Raw genomic sequence first — 21,717 nt, 5'->3', positions numbered from 1 at the left:
GGCAACGTTACCACCAGTGACATCAAGCGCGTCACCTCTAAGATGCTGCGCAGCAAGCCGGCGGTGGCGGCACTGGGAGACCTCACGGAGCTGCCCTCCTTCGAACACATCCAGGCCGCCCTGTCCAGCAAGGACGGGCGCCTGCCGCGCACCTACCGCCTGTTCCGGTAGACCCCGCGGACCCCCTCTGCCCTGGACCCCCACCACCATATATGTACATAAACCGTAAAGGGAACCTGGAGACCCACTCACACGACATCTCGCCCCATGCAGAGGGGCTGTGGGGGAGGGGACTTTGTTCTGGAGTCCACCCCAACCAGGAGATGTGGAGAGTATTTAATTTTTTTGTCATTTTTAGTCTGTGTGTACTGTGTACCCAGCTGGAGCCTTTGTCATTTGGGAGGACCTGTTTTTTTTTTTTACATTTGGGATTGTTTAACTGGTCACCCCAAATAACAAATGCTGTACCTAGACTTGACGAGCAGAGAACCGAAGTCCCGCATCAATCAGTAGCAATTGTGGTTTGTGTGGTAGTTTTCCCTGTAGGCTTCCTGTTGTGTGATTCAGAGGTTGGTCCTCTATTTAGATGAGCCTTTATCTTCAGTTTGAGGAGGCGGGATAAACAAATTGTTTTCAGTTTTGCCTCTGTTCTTAAAGGAGAGTTAGGTGGTTTGCTCTGATGATACTTGGATTCAGGTCGCCCTCCAGGCAAACTGCTTAATTTGGAGGCTTTCTGTACATTTGGCTTATTGTCGTGCTAAAATACCAGATAAAATGAAAACTTGGAATTTCTCAGTCATCGATTGGTTACCCTGTGTAAGAATGTTTTATTCAATTCAAATTCAAATTACTTAATTTTTCCGTTAGGAACTTCAGATGTGGAGGAGCAGCAGGGTGTGTCCATACCCAACAGTACATACAATAAACAAAAGAAAAACACGCACACACTCGCAAACATACACCATCAGCCCTGCAGAAAATAAAAATAAAAATCCTTGCCTAAGCCTAATAAATAAATAGTATTATTACCTCGATAGTGGAGGATGAATAAATAAATAATTTAAAAAGATTCCAGGTATTAAAACAAGAGGATACAGTTCAAGGAGGGGTTAAACCATTCAAGAGTCTTATGGATGCCGGGACAAAACTTGACAGGGCTCTGTTTGTCCTTACTGTAGGGGCTCTGTATCTGCGGCCTGAGGGTAAGAGGGAATACTGGCTGTGTAGAGTGTGTGTGATGTCAAGGGTGATTTGTGTTGATTTCTGCTTAGTCCTTTTGTTGTATATATTGATGAGGGATTCCTGCTGTTGTCCAATTATTTTGCTGCTCAGTTTGATGATTATGTTTCGTGGGTTCCTTTGGATGTTGGACAGTGCTCCGAACCAGGAGGTGATGTTAAAGGTGATTATGGATTCAATGAAACATCTGTAGAATGCTGTCAGAACGGATTGGTGGACCTGGAGTTTGCGGAGTTTACGAAGGAAAAAGAGACGTTGCTGGCACTTGGAGTGGATGATATCAGTATTTGTTTTGAAGTTGAGTTTGTGATCAATTGTTGTCCCAAGGTATCTGTATGTGTCAACCCTCTCTATCGGCTGGTTGTTGACAGTCAGAGTGGGGAAGGTGGCGGGGGCCTTACGGAAGTCTATAATTAGTTATTTTGTTTTGGTGATGTTGAGGTCAAGGCAGTTCCGCCTGCACCAGTCTAAAAAGGTGGCCAGCTTGGACTCTTAACTGATCTAATGAGTTGGTGGAGTCCATGATGACGTCAGAATACTTGATGTATGTGATGTCTGGGTTTGTGCTTCTGCAGTCGTTGGTGTAGAGCAGGGCTATTCAACCTCCTTAAGAAGTGGGCCGAAAAGGAAAACCACTGGGGGTTCATGGGCCACACAGAGTAAAACTACGTGAATGAAATGCTACAAATAAATCGTACTTAAAGTAGTGTTAACTTAATATAGTACTACTACATGGAATAAACTTGTCCGACGCATTCCTTCCTTCTTCACTTTTAATCGTATCATTATAAAAGATTTTGTTCTCACATATTTTGGACACGTATTTAGAATTCAACAATGTTGTTTGAATCATCACAAAACAGAACTACTGCACATATGAGACATTTTGAGCCAGTGATTCTGTGAGAAAGATTGCACTGCCTTGTTTGCCTAGTTTGGCTCCTCAGCTTCTCATAGGTCATGGAGCAAAGTGCCCTTGTTCTAATGTCATTCATATGAGAAAAGCTAGACTCACACGTATCGGTCGAGCCAAACATTGTCAGAATAAGTGATGCCAGTTCCTGATTGTGGGGTACTGATACTGGCTAGTATCACCGGCTACAAACAGAAACCTGATTTGCATGCAACTATGTTTCTCCTTTATTTTATTTATTTTTTGCATGCTCTTGCGAGCCAGAAAAAAATTAAGAGGGGCCGCATTTGGCCCACGGGCCGCTAGTTGAATAGGCCTGGTGTAGAGTGTATAAAGAACTGGTGAGATGACAGAGCCCTGTGGAGCACCTGTAGAGATCCTTCTGGATGAGCTAAGGTGGCCGTTAACTCTCACTCTCTGGTGTCTGTCTGTCAGGAATGAGAGGACCCAGAGTATGAGGTGGGGATTGACATCCATCTGGCTTAGTTTTTGTCCCATTAGATGGGGTTGCACAGTGTTAAAGGCACTTGAGAAGTCTATGAACACCAGCCGTAGAAATGACTTGGGCTTCTCAAGGTGGGTGTAAGCTCTGTGCAGCAGCGTTAGTGTGGCGTCGTCTACCCCTCTGTGACGTTTGTACGCAAACTGAAGCGGGTCAGCATACTTACTGACCTCTGCCTGTAATTGTGTGAGAATTAGCCTCTCAAAGCCTTTCATGACCAGGGATGTTAAGGCCACAGGTCGATAGTCATTATCACAGGTTGGTTTACTCTTTTTGGGCACAGGGCATATGATGGAAGTCTTCCAGACTGAGGGGATAGAGTGTTCCGCCAGTGAGCGGTTAAAAAGGTGGCAGTAGACACCAGCAAGCTGGTTGCTGCAGGCCTTCAGCAAGCGGCCACAGATCTGGTCTGGCCCTGGTGCTTTATTTGGCTTCATCCTTCTCAACACCAGCTCAACCTCCGCCTGCTGCAGCTCCCGATTTACATAGCCCGGTATCCTAGCAGTGAGCTCCTCCATTAGCTTCTCCCTCTCCTGTGTTTGGTCCAATTTCTCAAACCTGCAGTAGAACTGGTTAAGGTTCTCTGCCATGTCAATGCAGGCTTGTTGTTAGAAAAAACCTTAACAGTCTTAGTAGGGACAACATTGCCTCACAGAAAGTTATGTAGTCAGTTACCACATCAGTAGCCTCCTCTAGGCTGTTACCCTGCGTTAGCACCTCCCACTCAGTGCACTCGAAGCAGGCCTGAAGAGTGTCAATTGCAGCAGAATCCCACTTTTTCACCTGCTTCTTTATAACACCCTCCCTTTGAAGCTTTGTGCGATAAGCGGGGATAAGATGGACAACGTTATGGTCCGCAGTACTGAGAGGAGGTTTTCTAAATGCCTTGTATGCGTTCTTTACATTACCATAACAGAGGTCAATTGTTTTATCGCCTCTGGTAGTGCATGTAACATATTGTTGGTAAGTAGGAAGTATTTTATTTAGTCTACAGGCATTAAAATCCCCGAGGATGAGAACAGGTGAGTCAGGGGATGCGTAAAAACTAGAGCTGTCAAGCGATTAAAATATTTAATCGTGATTAATCGCATTAATGCCATAGTTAACTCACATTAATCGCGATTAATCGCAAATTCGTTTTCTATGCTAAATATCCCTTGATTTCTTTGTCCCATTAATTCTTCTCGTTTTAATTATCTTATCAACATGGTGAAGTGCATCGGCTTGCCTTGTGCAAATTATTTTTTATTGATTACAACATTGGCATATACTGATCAAAACAGGAAGATACAAAAAAAGAGCTCATAGTGCAATCAAAATCTAAGCAGTCGTTTAGACTGCTTTGAACAAATGTCTTTTGAACATAGCAGTCAGGCTACTGGTTCTTTGTTTTGAGCCAAAGAAAAAAAAAAATATATATATATTTATTTTTTTAATAAAAGATTTGCGTTAATCGCGCGATAAAAAAATTGACGCCGTTAAAATTGGTTTGCGTTAACGCCGTTAATAACGCGTTTAACTGACAGCTCTAGTACAAACATCTAATTTGCCGAAATTGAGTGATAGGTTATACCTATACAATTAAGAAAAATCAACGGTGGGCCTCTTCATAACTAATATATATATTATTTTAATTCAATAATGTAAAAATTTTTACAAACCTTAATTTTTGGTGCCCCCCCAGGTACTTGGTGCCCTACGCACTCTGCGTACTCTGCGTATAGGGAGCGGCGGGCCTGGGTAAGACGTTATGTTTTTAAACATAACACTTCCGCCGTCGAAAAACTCTCCAAGGTAAGACGTTCTGTCTATAGACTGTATAAATTGCGATAAAAGAAGGGAAGAGACAATTTCTCACTTCGACAAGCAACGGCAGGTCGTTCATTTTGTCATATAAAAGCTGTTAAATTCAATCATCGCACCGACCGGCATATCCGCACATAAGTCACGTGATCTTAAATACAGTGTCCCTATAACACAAAACGAAAACATGTCAAAACAGTATGATGAATTATGTCTACAGAGCCAACACAAGACTACACCACGTTGCTCAAATGTAATATTACTCTCCTTGAGCCTCCCGAAATGTCTTTACACTTTGTTGCTCAAACTTAATATTACTCTTCTCTTGAGCCTCCCGAAATGTCTTGCAATATTGACATCCCCCTTCTCCCCCTGCAGACTGTTTTAGTTGTTTTATTTTTTCTTACGTTTTGTGTGTATGCTATGTGTGACTGTTGGCTACTGCTGCCTGTCTTGGCCAGGACACTGGCAGAGATGTTTAATCTCAATGATTATTATTTTCAACTAACCAATAGTAGTTGCCTTGCATTTTAAAATGTCAATGCACCTTTCAGCCCTGAATAACAGTAAAAGCTATTTAATATTTGATTTGCATATACTACACTTTCTTTAGTGCTTAGCTGCTTTCAGACACACGTGTAAGTCCTGATATTCTCCTGATGGGCCGTATGTGTGAACAACATATCCTGACATTTGTACCCTGAAAATCTACTATATAATACTACCCCCTGAGGTAGTATTTTCTCCGTAGGAAATGTAAATGACCTTAAATGTGAATGAGTAGAAAGTCTGTATTTCTCACACCACTTCAGTGGGCGTGTTGGTGACGCTTCTGCATTTCATTGAGTGGCCCCCTAAATGATAATCAGCCTGTTGCCTTTTGTTCACAGAATGGTTAAAAAATATTTAAATGATGGCACTGCTTTTAAGAGTAAATTGTGGTGAACTAATTTTATACGTTGTAACATTATAGGCAAATTGTTGTATTATGCGCCCAGAATTTAGTTACATTATCGACTGGGGTTTCCACATTATTGCTATGGGTTTAATTACAACCAGAGGTTGAGCGAGCAAAAAAAACTAGTTATTTTAAAAGTCCAGATGTTTTCAAATGCAGGTTGGATGGTTGATAAACTGCCCAGCTGAAGATCACTTTTAAAACCTTTTTATTACATCATGTTACATCAGACAAGTCATAGAAAATAAGTTGGGTCTGGACCAACCCACAGGCACTTTCAGTAGCAGAATGAATGATCACTGAGACACCAGCTACTGCTCCTCATGCAACAACACACTCTTAGCTAGTTAGTGCCATACAGTACATTATGTGGGGAAGCTGCACAATGACAGTCTGTCTGGGGATAAGAAAGAAGGCAGCCAACTAAAGGTAGAAGTCTGTTTTAACAATCCATGTTTCTTCTTAAGCAAACACTTGCTTCCGAGATACAGTTGCATGTGGCGTCATTCAAGGTCTGAACTACACCAGTTACTTTCCACTGAAACATCCATACGATACCATCTGGGTGTGGGGAGGAGACCTTGGGAAAGACCCAGTACTATGTGGAGAGATTAGATCTCAACACTGGCCTGGGAACGCCTCGGGATCCCCCCGTCAGAGCTGGTCAATGTGGCCCAGGAAAGGAAAGTCTGGGGCCCCCTGCTGGAGCTGCTGCCCCCGCGACCCAACCCAGGATGAGCGGTTGTTGAAGATGAGATGAGACGATACAATCTGAAATAAATTTTGTCCCTGAAATTTTACATGTGATGCAGAATTGGTCAACAATCTTTGAAGTAGGAGTTGAAGGACATGACTTATGCCAGCAAACCATTAAACATCATAGAATAACATTTGTGGTAATGTAAGTATAAGTAAACCTTTGATCGATTAATCGAAATAGTAGTTTTATCCAAGCTCCCATTTGAAGCCAGGTTAATTTCAAGCATTTGGACTGGAATGTAAAATCTCATTAATAGTCACATATGTACCATTTTGGTGTCAACGCTCCCCAATAGTATTAAATAAGATAACTCTGTATATTTACCATTTAACCCCAATGAAAATGCCATTATTCAAATTACTATCATTAGGGAAACAAGTTTTACATTACGGGTTATAATCACCCTCAGTTCATTTATAAACCTTAAATACATTATTTTTTTTGTCTCTTATTAAAAACGTTCAAAATCCTTACAAACCCAATACAAACACACCAAGCCTTGAAGGGTTAATCATAAGCAAGTTGTGGTGTATATAAAGCCCAGCCTGTTGTGTCGGCAGACCCCTGGGTTGTCTGACCTCAAGGTCCCTGCCCTCAAAGCACAGCCAGCCTCCACCAGGCCTCTCTCCCTCACCCTCCACCAGGATTCCACCAGGATTCCACCAGGCCTCCACCAGGCTTCCCCCAGGCCTGCCTCCACCAGGCCTTTCTCCCTCAGGCTCCACTAGAGGGTGCCCTACTCCCGCCAGCCCTTGTCAGTGCTAACAGTTATTTTTGTTATCTTTGCAAATGTGACCGTCTCCATCTGCAGACGTTGAACATAGTTGTGTCTGATTTTCTGGGGGACTTTGTCTTCATGTGTTTCTGGTTTAAAACAGACAATAAATACAGACTGCATACCCACAGTCTCCCTGCCTTCGCCTGGCCGGCCCGATGTCTTTCTTGGTGTCACATGACACACAGACCGGTTTGAAGACCCGATTGTATCGGTCACATTGCTGGAGTTAAAGTCTGGGTGGGAGGTGAGTCAACGTCTGTGGGTGGGGGGTAAGGTGGAGTCGGAGGCGCTCAGGAGACGGAGCAGATGGTGCTGCTGCTGTTCTGGCTCTTCATCACCTCCCTCCTCTTCAGCTCCCGAGTTATCCTACGCCTGATCCCCTCCAGGTACAAGCCCCGGTCAAACTGCCCCGCGCCCAGAGGAATACTGAGAGAGAGAGAGAAAAAAAAGACATTCAAAGGACCAATCACAGTTTGCTACAGAGACATCTGGCTGGACCAGTGGTATGAGACACTAGATGGACCAGTGGTAAGAGACACTAGATGGACCAGTGGTAAGAGACACTAGCTGGACCAGTGGTAAGAGACACTAGATGGACCAGTGGTAAGAGACAATAGCTGGACCAGTGGTAAGAGACAATAGCTGGACCAGTGGTTAGAGACAAAGTTGATCTAGATATTCCTTTTCATCCAATAAAGCTTCATATTTATTAAGTTTTCGATCTTGAGGTTGTTTCTTTTGAGAGCTCACTTGTCCCTCCCTGGCCTCAGCTTGACCTGGAAGACCCCCACCACGGGCCGATGGTCCGAGGTCTTCAGGGTGGAGCAGCTGCTGTATTTCACCACCTGGATGTCCTCCGCCTGCCGGCTGCGGAACAGGATGCGGTCCTGCAGAACCAGGGTGGGCTTCAGCCTTACCAAACAGGATTCATCGTAATAGTAATAATAAATATAACCGCAAGCGGTGATTAACGGGGTCTGAGCAAAATTAAAAGTCAAGAACACACTAATGGAAGATATATAAATATAACATAATTGTCCTAATTAAGGAAAAATGTTCCACTTATAAACCTGAACTGCAGCCTCATTCACATGGTCAAAATGTATATTGATAAGCACACAACATCCAGAAAACTCAAAGCACACATTTCTCAAATGAATTAAGGGCTCTCTTCAAAGCATATAACTGAAAAATCTTTGAAATTCAAGGGGGAAATTAAACATTTGTAGTCAAGAACACTAACGGAAGAAATATAAATATGTCAGAGTTAATAATGAAGGAAAAATGGTTAACGAAGAAGTTCCCCTTAATGCCATACTGTGTCTTGGCAGTCCGATTCTTGGAAACTAATGAGCCAGAATGTTGATTGCCTGATGAATTTCAGGTGCTGTTCAATGTTGTGTTTCTTAAATGAGTGGCAATGACAGAATGTCATGTTCAGCTTGTTCATAATGCTCTAATCAGGATTCAAACTCTCAAGCCACTAACATTCCTGAACTGCAAGAAGCCTCATTCACATGGTGAAAATGTCGATTGATAAGCGCACAACATCATGAAAACTCCAAGCAGACATTTCACAGATCTGAAAGTACAGATCTGAAAATTTGCACTGTTAATGGTATCCACCTAATGATAGCCGTATGGTAGTTATACAATAACAAAATGGTCACATAGGCAAAATGTGTTGAGATTGTGGGCGTTTGGCTTTTCTATGAAATTGTGGGAAAAGTAAACATTTTTAGAGCAGAAGACCAGGGTGAAAAAGATGCATCTGATTTAAGAGATTAATATGATGAAAGAATTTTGAGTCCAGGTCAATCTAGAGTTCATAATTTTTTTAAATGGCGCAACCTTTGGGTGCAGTACCATAATTCGGGTATATTAGTAGTGGGGGGTATTGGTATCCAACTAATAATAGTCATGTGTTTTTTTATACAATAACAAAATGGTCATATAAGAAAAATGGGCTAACTGCTCCAACTTTATTGGCCAATATTTCTCAAATGGAACTAAGTAAAACAGCCTGTGAATCTTTTTATCATGTTTAGCTTTAATATGAAATTGTGGGAAAGTAGATTTTAAAAATTCAGAAAGAATTTTGTGTCAAGGTCAATCTGGTGAGGAGAAATAAGCTTAATTCATGATTTTTTTTTACTGTACCACAAATTTGGGTTCATGGGTAGAGGGGGTTATTGATAAGCATACCTGAAAATTTCAAGAGTTTTTCGACTTACGGTATAGGCTGCAGTATGACTTTTACAGAATTTGAGGGGAAAAAAACACGTTACAGAAACAATAGGTGCCAAGCAGCTTCACTGCTCGGACCCCTAATAATAAGTTATTTTATTTATAGAGTGTTTGTCTGGATACTCAATCGAATATCAAATATTGAAAAGGTCCCTATTGAGAATGAAGGAATGTATGAGGGATGCTTTCTTAGATGAGGTGGATTGCTCGATCTACAGCGGGACTCTTAGTACTACTCTTAGTAGACGGAGGCAGAGACAGACTGGAGGTCTTTATGTCGTTTCAGGGCACACAGGAGTAACTATGTGATATCATTCACTTCTGCACAAACGCACATGCACACTTGATCCATGTAACGCCGTGGAACGAAATAGAATATTTTTCGACTTGCGACAATGTTTACTCTAACGGAAGAGGTAAGGCTATACCATTATCTGCCTGACAGAAAAAACTATCATATAGGGGAATTCATAACAGTCATTCATAACAATAAATCCATTAGTGCAAAGGTTCACATTTATGCCCCAGCTGTTATTCATAGTAGATAGATACTGATAAAATATACCATGATACTTCCTTTTTGTGTGGGAGTATGCTCTTTTGGAACTGCTGTAAGTCCAGATGCATAGTACCGGTGTATATATGCATGACAGCTTTCTTGGAGCAATGTATAACGGTTCTACGGGGTTAGGGTGTTACCGTGTAGGACGGCGTCCTCTGCTTGGACGTGGTGTCGTAGGCGTCACAGCCGATGTCAAACTTGTACGTTGGGAGAAAGTGGATGGAGGCCTCCTGGAAGCCCTTAAAGATGGAGCCTGATGGGTCAGAACGGGGGCACAATATAAACCAGATGAATTCCTGGAGCTCTATATCTATATAATATAATATAACATAATAATAATATCATATACGTTATTTATATAATCTATATAATATCACGGCCAAAATCTATGTGCGCCTCGGATGATATTATGAATAATTATGACTGTATGATGTCTCTGGTACTTCCACAGGTAAAGACTCATAGTGGGGGATATCTCGGCCATGGTTGAGAAGAATTGGGGGGAAGGATCTTTGGCATTGACTCTCTGAAGTCCATGAACCGCGACATGGAGAAGAAAAGGATTGTACTGCCTCCGAGCTCCCCGCGCCGGAGCTGCCGGACTGTAGTCCGGCCGCCGTCGAAGCCGTCCGGCCGCAGTCCGGCAGCTCCGGCGGTGTACTCCGGGAGCTGAACTGGCGCCGAAGCTAGGTGGCAGCTCCAGCGGACTAGCAGCTCCGGCTGGGGTAGCTCGGTGGCAGTCCGGCAGCTCAGCTCCGGGAGTACAATCCCTTTCTACTCCATGTCTCCTCCTACCGACTTCCCTTCGGCGGCAGCTCCGGCGGGGTGAGCTCGGCGCCAGAGAAAGGGATTGTACTCCCGGAGCTTAGCTGCAGGGCTAGCGCCGAGTTCCCCCCGCCGGAGCTGCTCATCCGCTGGTCCACAAAATCTTAGCGATGCTCTGATTGGAGGGGAGTGGGGAAGTGGGAGGTAATATTCAAATGTACCCCCTTCCTACGTAGGAGGGGGCGCCGAAACTGATTCGCTCGTTTGGTAGCTGGAGGCGGGCTGCTTCCAGAAATGCGTAGCTCACTCAAAAAATCATGTACAGACTTATTTCAAAGTTTGTATGCGTGTGGGAGCACCATTTACCCACAACAACACCCCAAATCCCAGGAAAAGTGCTGTTTTCATAATATGTCCCCTTTAACCTTCGCAGTCAGAGTTTGGATTTTACAGGCTTTAAATGAACATGGCTGAAGAGAAAATATCATCCTCCCTCTGTAGGATGATAATATTCAAATGCTTCTACTAAGATTACCTTAATATTGTTTTTCTGATATCCAAGTATTGGGGAAGCAAAGCATCACGATACTCAAATGAATCCGGTGTTCGGAGAGACCTATGTGTCTGGTGTGTGTGTGCATGTGCTTGTGTGTGTGTCATACCCTCCCTCATCTCCTTAGAGAGCTGGTCGTGCTGCAGCAGAGGGTTCATGTCGGGGTCATCCTGCCGGGTGATGATGGCCTCCACTGCTGGCCGATCCTTGCTTAGCCGGAAGTTGAAATCACCGAACCAGAACACCTCGTCAAATCTGGTGGTGACGTCGGCTGCGACAACAACAAACACAGCCCATGAGCACCAGGTACGTTTGACATTGGTCTTGAAAAAGGTTGTTGCATGTTATCCTGCTGCTGGTGACTACAGAAACTAAGAACTTTTATGTTTAGAATTGCAGTTGGTAGTGTTCATTTGAACTCTCCGTTGTTAGTAAGTGGTCATTCAAGCCAGTATAGATAACCAGGTGTGAAAAAGTCACAACCCTCCTCTGTTTTGGCTGTTTTTTAGGCTTCCGCAAGAGACTCAAGACTCACATGTTCAGAGATTACCTAGACTCTGCATAGCATCCCCCCTTGTACTTTAAAATAGTACTTAGCATTGTGTAGCGACTATTCCTAGCTATCTTTGTTTTATAAGGGGAATGGGTTAACCTAACAATTGTTTGTGCTTGGCACTTGGTTCCATGAACATACTGTATCAACAGTGATATATATACTTATTGTAAGACCCTAAATCTAAATGTGTTCATCACATTCCCCGTTGATGGTGTTAGTATACCGAGAGACCTGCAGGCCACAGAGCAGCAGTGCTGGTGTTGGTGGTGATGGTGATGATGGTAGGGGCGTTGGTTGTGATTGTAAGGGTGTAGGTGGTGGGATTGATGGTAGGGGTGGTGGTGGTGGTAATGTTAGGGGTGGTAGGGGTGGTGATGGTAGGGGTGGTGATGGTGATGTTAGGGGTGGTAGGGGTGGAGGTGGTGGTGATGGTAGGGGTGGTGGTGGTGATGGTGGTGGTGTAGGGGTGATGGTGGTGATGGTAGTGGTGGTGGTGGTGGTGATGGTAGGGGTGCTGATGGCGGTAGGGGTGGTTGTGGTGATGGTAGTGGTGGTGATGGTGGTGGTGGTGATGGTAGTGGTGATGATGGTAGGGGTGGTGGTGTTGATGGTAGTGGTGGTGGAGGCGGTAGTGGTGGTGGTGGTGATGGTAGGGGTGGTGGTGGTGGTGGTGGAGGTGATGGTAGGGGTGGTGGTGGGGGTGGTGATGGTGGTGGTGATGGTGGTGGTGATGATGATGGTGGTGATGATGGTAGGGATGGTGCTGGTGAGGGTAGGGCTGGTGGTGGTGTCAGTATGCAGAGAGACTTACAGGCCACAGAGCGGTACGGGTTGGTGTCCGGCAGGCCTTTGGGGAGAGCGAGAGCTTCGATGATCTTGTTGTAATCTAAAATCCTCTCGTAAACTTTGGCATCTCCGGCTAAAATAAAAAAATGAAATTATAACCATCAGAATCATCACCAACAGATCCTGAATGTTCTGAATCTTAAAGGAAACTAAGTAGCTTATTGTTCTCACAGGTGAAGTGGGAGGTGATGAAGAGGAATGACGTGCCGAAGAAGGTGAAGCCCACCCCCACTGCCCCCTTGGTCTTGATCTGAGAGAAGATCCTGGTGGTGACTGTGGCGTGCTCCACCTCTGTGTGGACAAAACATTCCAGGGAGGTCATAGGTCCACAAGGGTCATAGGTCAACCATCTGAGGCAGTGGAGATTAACGTTGGTTAAGGTAAGCCTTGGAAAATAACTAGATGAGGAATTTGACATGACCCTCTCCTACTCCCAATTTGTAACTGACTGTGAGGCACTAGTAACAGCCTCACTGTGAAGCACTAGTAACTGCCTCCATGTGGAGCACTAGTAACTGACTCACTGTGAAGCACTCTAGTACCTGCCTCACTGTGGAGCACTAGTAACTGACTCACTGTGGAGCACTAGTAACTGACTCACTCATTATCGGATAAAGAAACGAATAAGACCTCAACCAGACTTTTAAAATGCATGAAAACACCTTTACCCGATCTACTTCGGACCAAAATCGGTACATCACCGGACAAGCGAGATTGTATAAGAACACCTAGATAACTCAATCATAGTCCGGTTTCTACCTGCATGTTACCCCACGTCGCGTTCTGCGCAGATCTTGCGGCCGGGGGACGTGAGCCGGAAGTAGAAGGAGACGGTAGTCGTGTTGTTGTCGCCATAGACATATAAACAATTCAGATTTCTTTCTAATTATAAATATTAAATTATTTCTTTATATGTTTATGGTTGTCGCCGTCGGAAAACGAGAAACGGCGATTTATTAAAAAAGGTGACGCAGAAGATGGAGGAAGCTGGTGTCATGCCTTTACCCCCTATAGAGGGATTATCATTGTAACGCGCCTAGACATTATGATGTCTAGGCGCGTTACACGCGTTGGAAGCGTTGAAGCGTTGCGTTAGGGGCGTTAAGGCCCATTCACACCCTACGGTAAATACGGATACGGACAGTTTCGTCCGGTCCCGGAGGTGTTTCGTCCGTAAATGGGTCCGTCGCCTCTGAGCTTACGAATCCGGAGTGCTCCGGGAGAACCGGAGCAATGCCACCGGAAATCGAGGCGGCAGTATAGAGTCAAAAGTCAGACCATTCGCGAAAATAGATAGAGTAGTATAATATCTGATATGTATATTATATATATATAGTATTTGACGTTTTGTACTTATATTATACTATATACCTGACATTTTTATTTTATTGTTTATTGTTATTGTTCCCCTGCTTTGGCAATGAGTTGTAACTGGTCATTTAACAACATTTTGAGGAGATAATCTGCTGGTTGGTGAGGGGTGTCACATGCCACCGCACACTTTTTGCACTTTTTTTTTTGCCGATTTCGGATGACGCAAAGCAAAATCATCTCTAATCATCATGTTTGCGATTGTCGATGCCGTTAATTTGTGAAACGACAGTCACTGCCCTCTAGAGGATTTATTGCGTAACATCCATAAAAACGCTGAAACCAGACGGAGGTATGAAGGGTAGTTCCGGGGGCAACGTTTGGGGCGACGGACGAATTCCGTCCGGATCCGGACGAAACGGTCCGTATCCGTATTTACCGTAGGGTGTGGATCGGCCTTAAGATGCGGCAGTTGCACGTAATTACGCACGTAAACGCAGTAACGCGCCCAACGCACCAACGCCCGGAGTTTATGGAGGTAGATTTGTGTCTTTATTATGCAATCAAAAATAATAGGTTTGGGATAGTGAGGGATTATCAGTCACTCCCCGCTCTACGCGCATGTCATATGCAGAAAGAGACGAGAACGACAAGAGCCGTAAACATGTTGTGCGTGGTATAAAGGTCCCAGCCTTTATACCACGATACTGTAGGGTCTATAGCTTATAACCACGTTGTCTGATTACAGTTTAATTCATTTTCCACAATTTACCAGCTCTCGTTTTGAATAATAATCACCGCGCCATTCGTTTCAATGGGAATCGCGACGGCCTATACTTTCAACATAAAGTGTACATTTAATTAGAAATTCGTCCCAGCCTTTATACCACAGATACTATAGGGTCTATAGCATGTAACCGCATTTTCTGATTACAGTTTAATGTTATAGTAGTCTGACAACATCGCTAATTAACACCGCAACTGCAAATTAACCACACAGAGATAACCATGGCAACCGGTCAAACAAATGTTCTTTTTGCGATCATTCTGCGCGCCCATCCACCGCGTTGATAGACAAATAATCCCCCTATAAAGTGAAACCCCCTATCATCATCAACATGCATTCAGTACACACTAATAAAGTAGTAACTTCGGGCACATCAAGTTTTTTTCTTCTGACGTGTATAGTATATACGATCTTTATTCATTCATTGCGCCGCGACTGAACTGACGGGGATATTCTCTGATATTATGAATCTTAAAGGCTGCGTCGGATTCTCAGACTCTCTGATACTTCCACAACAAAGACTCGTAGTGGGGGTTATCTCGGCCATGGTGGAGAAGGAATTGGGGAAACAGAATTTTTGCTTTGACTCTGAACTCAAGTTTGAACCGTTACATAGGGGAGAAAGGGATTGTTGCCGTATGCGGTACAGCTGTCAGTTCACTTCGGGTCCATGTTATTTCTCTGACGCTCCATTGTTCCGACCTCTCGGTCGTATGCGGACTCCTCCGGCTGGACTCCTCCCGCTGCTCCGCCACCGGAGGAGTGAGAACATCTTGAGAACATCTACTGAAAACATCTTTCTCGAATGCCGCCTGTTGTGTTTGTTGTTGCTGGGACGTAGAGGTCAACCGGAAGTGGCTCTCTAACCACTTGTTGAAAGGGCTACAGCGCCATCTAGGGTAGCAGATTCAGCCATGCTCCAGCCATTATCTGATCTCTTAAAGGCCCACTATGCAACTTTTTTAGCCAAAATTACTTTAATTATGCAGGTTGAGTGTTATTCTGATGGTCCTGCATCCATTTCTGGGTCGTTTGGTGGGTGTGTCATTGCCCCATGTCGCCTCTACAAGGAAAAAGCGCATATGCAACTTGCTCTGTTCGGACCGACACAATCCGGATGTGGCGCAGCAGAAGTATCCAATCGCGCCTCGAAAATGTAGTCAGATTGTAGTTTCGAAAATGCTTTACGGCACAGACACACACCCAAACATGGCACAGGCTAGATATAAACTGCCAGTTGCGAGGCAATTGTTGCATTCATCATGGATCAATCGACTGATAAGTAGGGTTGGGTATCGTTTGGGTTTTATCCGATACCGGTGCCTACTCGGTACTTTTCGAACGGTTCCGGTGCTAAAACGGTTCTCGAACCGGTACTTAAAAAAACGAAACTGCACACACTTGCATACATGCACGACTTGTTATGAGTATTAATAATAATAATAATATTAATTACTTGCTGAAAGCAGGCAGGCACGCATCATGGCGCAACATTATTGCCAAAGTCATATTAAGTAACATAACACACACACACACACGTTCATTCACGTTCACCCACTACAACCTGCCGATCTTCAATCAAAACAACATCAAGTAAGCGATGCCGCAGCGCGTTGACAAGTCCGTCCCGAGTCTCGAGGAGCCCATAGGCTTTATGGTTTATATGTTTGAAAGCCATGACACACTCTTTTACCAGTTGGCCTGAAATACCACGCCTCGCACTCGCAGTCATGGACCTATAAAGAAAGTCGTAGTCGTACCATGCGTGTTTAGCGCAACATTGAAAAGGGTCCCGTCTGAAACAGTGTCGCGCAGCGCTGCGTTCCGAACGTTGTGTAATCAAATACACCGGTATGGCGGTATATAACAAAAGCATTTCCTAACGAAAATACACACCGTTATTCAGTCTGAACCGGTATAGCGCCCAGCACTAACGCAAGTTGACGCCGCAACACCATGGGGGCGGGGCAGGGGGCGTTAAAAAACAACAGGCACCGTTATGAGGAACCGAAATGTGCGTTCTTATTCGATCTCGTTACAACCGTTTACGTCGTAACCGGTTCCCTACTGGAACCGAGTTTCGGTGCTCAACCCTACTGATAAGGGACCCAAGAGGCGACTGTCGGTGGAACAAAAGAAGAAGAAAAAGAAGTTGGACCAGAAAAGAGACCAGACACGAGTGAAAGGGGAACTATGCAACTTTTTTGGCTTGATTTACCTTAATATAACAGGCTAAGAGTCATTGCGATGGTTCTATTATACATTTTTGTTCGATTGTTCGTTGTTTCGACTCCCCCTTGCGCATCTTGGCGGAGAAAGGGAATAGGTTTCTGCCGGCGACCCGCCGCCCACTCTCGCGGGAGTTTCGGGTCTCGCAAAGTAACGAATTGCTTTACGGCACAGACCCCCAAACACGGAACCGGCTCGATGTAAACATATAAAGACAAGTAACTAAGGGATTGTTACATTCATCATAGATCAGCTGACTAAAAAGAGACAGAGAAACCCAATGTCGGAGGAACAGAAGAAGAGAAAAGGGAGACTGACCGACAGAGAGGCCAGACACGAGTAAACGTTGGGCAAGCTTTTCAAGAATAGCGTGAACTGAAAGAAAAAGACTGCAAATCAGACGCCGACTTGGCCGTGTTGCTTTTGAAATTGAAAGTACCCTTTGGTGAACTTAGTCTTCGTGGTATTCTTGATGTTGATAGTCTCTGTACAAATGTGTTTGCTCAACCATTTTGTTGTGAGCACTGTAAAACTGTGTTTTCTCGACCGTTTTGTTGTGAGCCCTGTATGTTTCCACGGGTGTTTTTCTGTTCGTCTGTCTCGTCCCCCAGATACAGGCTGAATCCCCGAATCCAGGTTCTTGTTTATTTAGATTATTATGTTGGCCAACACTCTTACACTGATTGTTCTGTTCAACCTAAAATAAAACAATTAGAATCTAGGATATAAATTCTCCCAGTCGACTATAAAAAAGGATGGATTTATGTTTATTGCAATACAAATACACCGTTTTAAAAATGTATAACCTTGTCTACACTTCATGATCATCTACTTCGGACATGGCTCCACGCATTTGCCGGCTTCTTTGAAAACAAATGCACATGGCTGGTGTAGAAGTGCATGGGGAAGGGTCGTCAACGAGTTGTTACGACAGTGTTGTAAAATATCTAATTCTGAAGCTGGAGGGGGCACTGTGTAGAGAAAAGTGCGTTGCAAACCAAGAAAACAGCGAAGAAATGCCCGATCTTGCATAGTGGGCCTTTAAAGGCCATGTACGTTTAGATAATTGACACGGTCCGTTCGAGTAGCAAAATCGGTATAAGGCTTAATCCGATCTAGCTGTCCCATGTAAACACACTAGTAACTGACTGACTGTGAAGCACTAGTAACAGCCTCAATGTGGAGCACTAGTAACTGACTCACTGTGGAGTAGTGTTGGCTCGTTCGTTCGTGAACCGGTTCGAATGAACGAGTCTTTAGGACGAACGAACCGAACCGTTTCTCTCGTTCACCATTCGCTTCACCGGAAACTCGACTGAACGAACGAAGGAACGAGTTTCTGGTAGCACTAACTCCACTGAGTCTGATTGACTCAGCCGAGAACCGTGCAATGGCGTACATTCTATGATGCGATTCACCGCTACCGGAAACTAGGCTGATTCGCGAACGACTCCTCCCAGTTCAGTCGAGTTTCCTGTGAATCGATTCACCGGAAACTCGACTGAACTGGGAGGAGTCATTCGCAAATCGTTTGTTCGTTCAGCCTGGTTTCCGGTAGCGGTAAATCGCATCATGGAATGGACGCCATTGCACGGTTCTCAGCTGAGTCAGTCAGACTCACTGGAGTTAGTGCTACCGGAAACTCGACTGAACGAACAAACGAACGAACGAACGATTCGCAAACGACTCCTCTTGGCGACCTGAATCATGCGAACTGGGTCACGGAAACAAATCATTAAATCCACCACTACTGTGGAGTAGGGCTTTGACTCCGAACTTCGTTATCCGAATACAATTTGAATATCAAAAAATAAATCAAAATCAAACGAATATTAGGCAGCCCTTAAGAACCTGTTATGGGCAGGCCAAGAGGGAGAGACGTCGGAGAACCCGACGCAGTCTATATTGTAATGACCACGGAAGAGGCAGTGAATGAAGTATTGATTAGACAGCGATTTATTAGAAACGTAATAAACTGTTGGAACACGCAAGAGCGGTAACCATAGCAACGTGGTAAACAAACCTCGGAAAGCCCAACCCAGGTCTTACTGAAGGCATTCAATGGTCAAAATATTATTAATAAATATTCTAATATATTCGATTATTAATATTAAAAAACAAACAAACTTCGAATATGATTTTTGGGCAAAGGTCAAAGCCCTACTGTGGAGCACTAGTAACTGCCTCACTGTGAAACACTAGTAACTGACTCACTGTGAAGCACTAGCAACTGACTCACTTTGAAGCACTTGTGACTCACTGTGGAGCACTAGCACTAGTACTACTAACTGAAACTGTGATAGCCAGAATCACCAAACATGTCAACCGGGCCTTTGTGTGGCAACAGCACCACTGACCTGAGCAGAACCAGATGAGGTCCCTCCTGACGAAAACAGTGAGGTACAGGACACCGTGCGCGGCGGCATACAGCATGACGTAGTAGGGTCCCAGGGTCTCCTGGAGCCGCACCTCCCACTCTCTCCTGTTGGACAACATAACCCCAGCATCAGAGACCCAGACTGTTTTACAACATTACCCCAGAGACCAGTCTCCTGTGGACCAACACAACACGAGAGACCAGTTTCCTTGGGTGCAACACAACACAACACCAGAGACCAGTCTCCTGTTGACCCCAGTCTCAGTGTGTGGGTTGCCCTCCTACCTGTCGGGACAGCCTTCCTGCACACCGATAACGTAGACGTCTTGTGCCAATTCAGAGTCTGCGGGAAGCAGCAGATCGTCCAAGTTGTTCGGAAGCCCCTGAGGAATAATAAAATCCAGACTTTACACTTGACTTAGTCTGGGCCTGTGATGGTTCTTGGGTAATAAGTCTGTTGTGTAGTGCTGCACAACAGTTGACGGCGTATGCAGCTCGAACTTGCCGGCACCCTTTCAGGCGTCTCACTACCCCAACGGAGGAGTACTGCGAGACGAGTACGGCTCAATACGGATCATGCCAACTTTTTGCGGTGGAAACGCGACCTGTGCCGCACCTTTGCGGACTGAACCGACCCGCAACCTCCGGTGGAAATGCGCCATAATGACTACTTGTCTGACTACATGTCTGTCGTATTGGTAGCAGAGGGAGGAGGTTGGAAGGGGACAGACCCAGGCGGCCCTGGTACCTTCTCTCCCTGCATGTTCCAGGTGGCTACGTAGATGCCCAGCCTCCTGTCAGGGAAGTAGCGGTCCAGCTCTTCTGCCCCCAGCAGGGCTCCGCTCCCCAGCACGCTGCCCTCAAGAAAGCTCCTGGAGGGGACAGCAGGAAACATCAGCCATACAAAACATAACGGACTGCTGAGGTGTGCTTCAAAAGGGGGACACATGCTGCTATGCTATGCCATGCTGAAAATTAGTGGGTTGTTAGAGAGGGATAAGGGTTGCTGCTCCTGCTGTTGACGAGTCAAGATCAATCCCTTTACCAAGTCCTTGATCTCTGCAAAAGTAGCAAGCATCTTCCCTGAGCCCGCGTTAATCCCCTGTTTCTCTCTCCCTCGTTATCTTCACCCTGACAGAGAAAGAGCCTCACGCCCACACGGTTCTTATGAGACGATTCCAAATCAGTGGTGCTGAACTCACGAAGAGAAAAGAAGAAGACGAAAGCAAGACGTCAACTGACGGCCCTGCTGTCTTGTGGTTCCTACCTGTTCCTCACGTCCTGAGGCCTGATGGGGTTGAGCACGCTGAAGGTGGACCTCATGGAGTTGACCGAGGAGTTGTCTGACACCATGTTGTCCAGGAGCCGGCTGTCGCTCAGGTTCCGGTGCAGCCTCGGTCCGTCCGGGCGGTTCCGGTCCACCTTGTTAGATGTCCGTAGGGAGGCGGCAGCAAAACTCTTCTCCAGCGCCGGCAGCGGCCCGATGGGATGCACCGGGGACAGCCGGAGCTTGGAGGACCGGTTGCGGGGCTCCGACAGGTGGTTCTGCTGCGGTCTCTCCTCGTACTCAGAGAGACTGTGGCCCCGCCCTCGAAAGACTGGGGACCCCGTGGGAAGACTGGCCAGGGGCTCCGCCCCGTTTGAGCTGTGTCTGCTACTGAGGGTGGCTGCGTCGCCGAGAACAAAGTCCCTTGGACCAGGAACTCTCAGGTCCTCTTTGAGGGAGTCGGTGGAGGAGCCTGTCTCGGTGGGATCGCTCAGACTCTCCTGGCTGTTTCGCAGTCTCCTGGTTCTCAGACTGTCATCCTCGGAGCAGTGCTTGCCGATCTTTGACAACTTGGGCGGTGGCCGTGGCTGGTAGGGGTTGATGGTTCCCTGGACGTATCGAGAAGCATGAGGGGGTTTGGAGGTGTGGTTCACATCCACCTGGGAGGCTTTGGACGACCTGTTGTCATTGGCTGCTGGGTCAGCCTTACTGGGGGCTCCACACAGACGAGGAGCCACGGGGGGGTGGGAGCGGATCTCCTCCCAAGACTCAGTCATCCTCACGTTTTTTCCATGGATTATAATTCCCTTTGTTCATATCCTAGAAAAATCCTAAACACAAACCAGTTACAATTGAAACAGGCCATCCCACTACTACCACATAATAGCAACACTAATAACGTCATTGCAAATCACAAGCACGAAATGTCCCCTTAAGACATCACATACCCTATTGCAACAATAATTCGCTTCCTTTGACCCGTTTGGTTAAATTAACATTACATTAATTTATTATTATTACATTAGAAAGATGATTAGCAATAGAAACAGGGTCCATGCTAGGCTAGCTCTAAAAGCTAATATTATCAATCGACCAAAGTTGGGAGACACCGTAGAAAGCAAAGGGATACCAATGGCAAACGTCGATCTAGATTACCTTAAAAATGACGGCCCATAAACCAGTATCCTACTTCTTTGGACGTCTTTTCGTGTTAGCAATCAGATTAGCAATTTGTTAGCCTGACGTCAGCTTCCTTAGCAACGTT

The 21,717-nt window shown here is 45.3% G+C and overlaps 2 protein-coding genes across 6 annotated transcripts in view; one reads left to right on the top strand and one right to left on the bottom strand.

Moving 5' to 3' along the window:
- pmpca (peptidase, mitochondrial processing subunit alpha) overlaps window positions 1-5,043 on the top strand; it is a 22,811-nt gene extending 17,768 nt beyond the window's left edge. For both annotated transcript variants that reach the window (XM_060064554.1, XM_060064553.1), the window contains exon 13: window positions 2-5,043. In XM_060064554.1, the coding sequence (XP_059920537.1) occupies window positions 2-171 (170 nt within the window). In that variant the 3' untranslated portion in view covers window positions 172-5,043. The remainder of the gene's footprint in view (window position 1) is intronic.
- On the bottom strand, window positions 4,317-21,717 carry inpp5e (inositol polyphosphate-5-phosphatase E). 4 transcript variants are annotated; one of them, XM_060064543.1, is made up of 11 exons: window positions 21,609-21,717; window positions 20,454-21,283; window positions 19,935-20,058; window positions 19,472-19,569; window positions 19,167-19,291; window positions 12,654-12,773; window positions 12,448-12,555; window positions 11,190-11,351; window positions 9,900-10,015; window positions 7,730-7,840; window positions 4,317-7,379 (listed from the first exon to the last, which is right to left on the bottom strand). In XM_060064543.1, the coding sequence occupies exons 2-11, from the start codon at window positions 21,227-21,229 to the stop codon at window positions 7,353-7,355; spliced, it is 1,767 nt and encodes a 588-aa protein (XP_059920526.1). In that variant the 5' UTR covers window positions 21,230-21,283; window positions 21,609-21,717; the 3' UTR covers window positions 4,317-7,352. The 4 variants fall into 4 exon arrangements, with proteins under 4 accessions (XP_059920526.1, XP_059920525.1, XP_059920524.1 ...); XM_060064542.1 differs by having other exon boundaries at window positions 7,704-7,840; window positions 21,609-21,716; XM_060064541.1 differs by having other exon boundaries at window positions 7,704-7,840; window positions 20,454-21,272; window positions 21,609-21,715.

Source organism: Gadus macrocephalus, chromosome 11, assembly GCF_031168955.1.
Source record: "Gadus macrocephalus chromosome 11, ASM3116895v1".
Classification (NCBI taxonomy): domain Eukaryota; kingdom Metazoa; phylum Chordata; class Actinopteri; order Gadiformes; family Gadidae; genus Gadus; species Gadus macrocephalus.
The sequence above is the reverse complement of the archived record's forward strand: the minus strand, read 5'-3'. Positions and strand labels throughout refer to the sequence as shown.

Coding starts and splice junctions, on each gene's coding strand:
- inpp5e (XM_060064542.1), bottom strand. CDS start 21,229: ATGACTGAGTCTTGGGAGGAGATCCGCTCCCACCCCCCCGTGGCTCCT. Junction 12,556..12,653: donor CATCACCTCCCACTTCACCT/GTGAGAACAATA, acceptor TTTTTATTTTAG/CCGGAGATGCCAAAGTTTAC. Junction 10,016..11,189: donor CTCTAAGGAGATGAGGGAGG/GTATGACACACA, acceptor CTGACCCATCAG/GCTCCATCTTTAAGGGCTTC.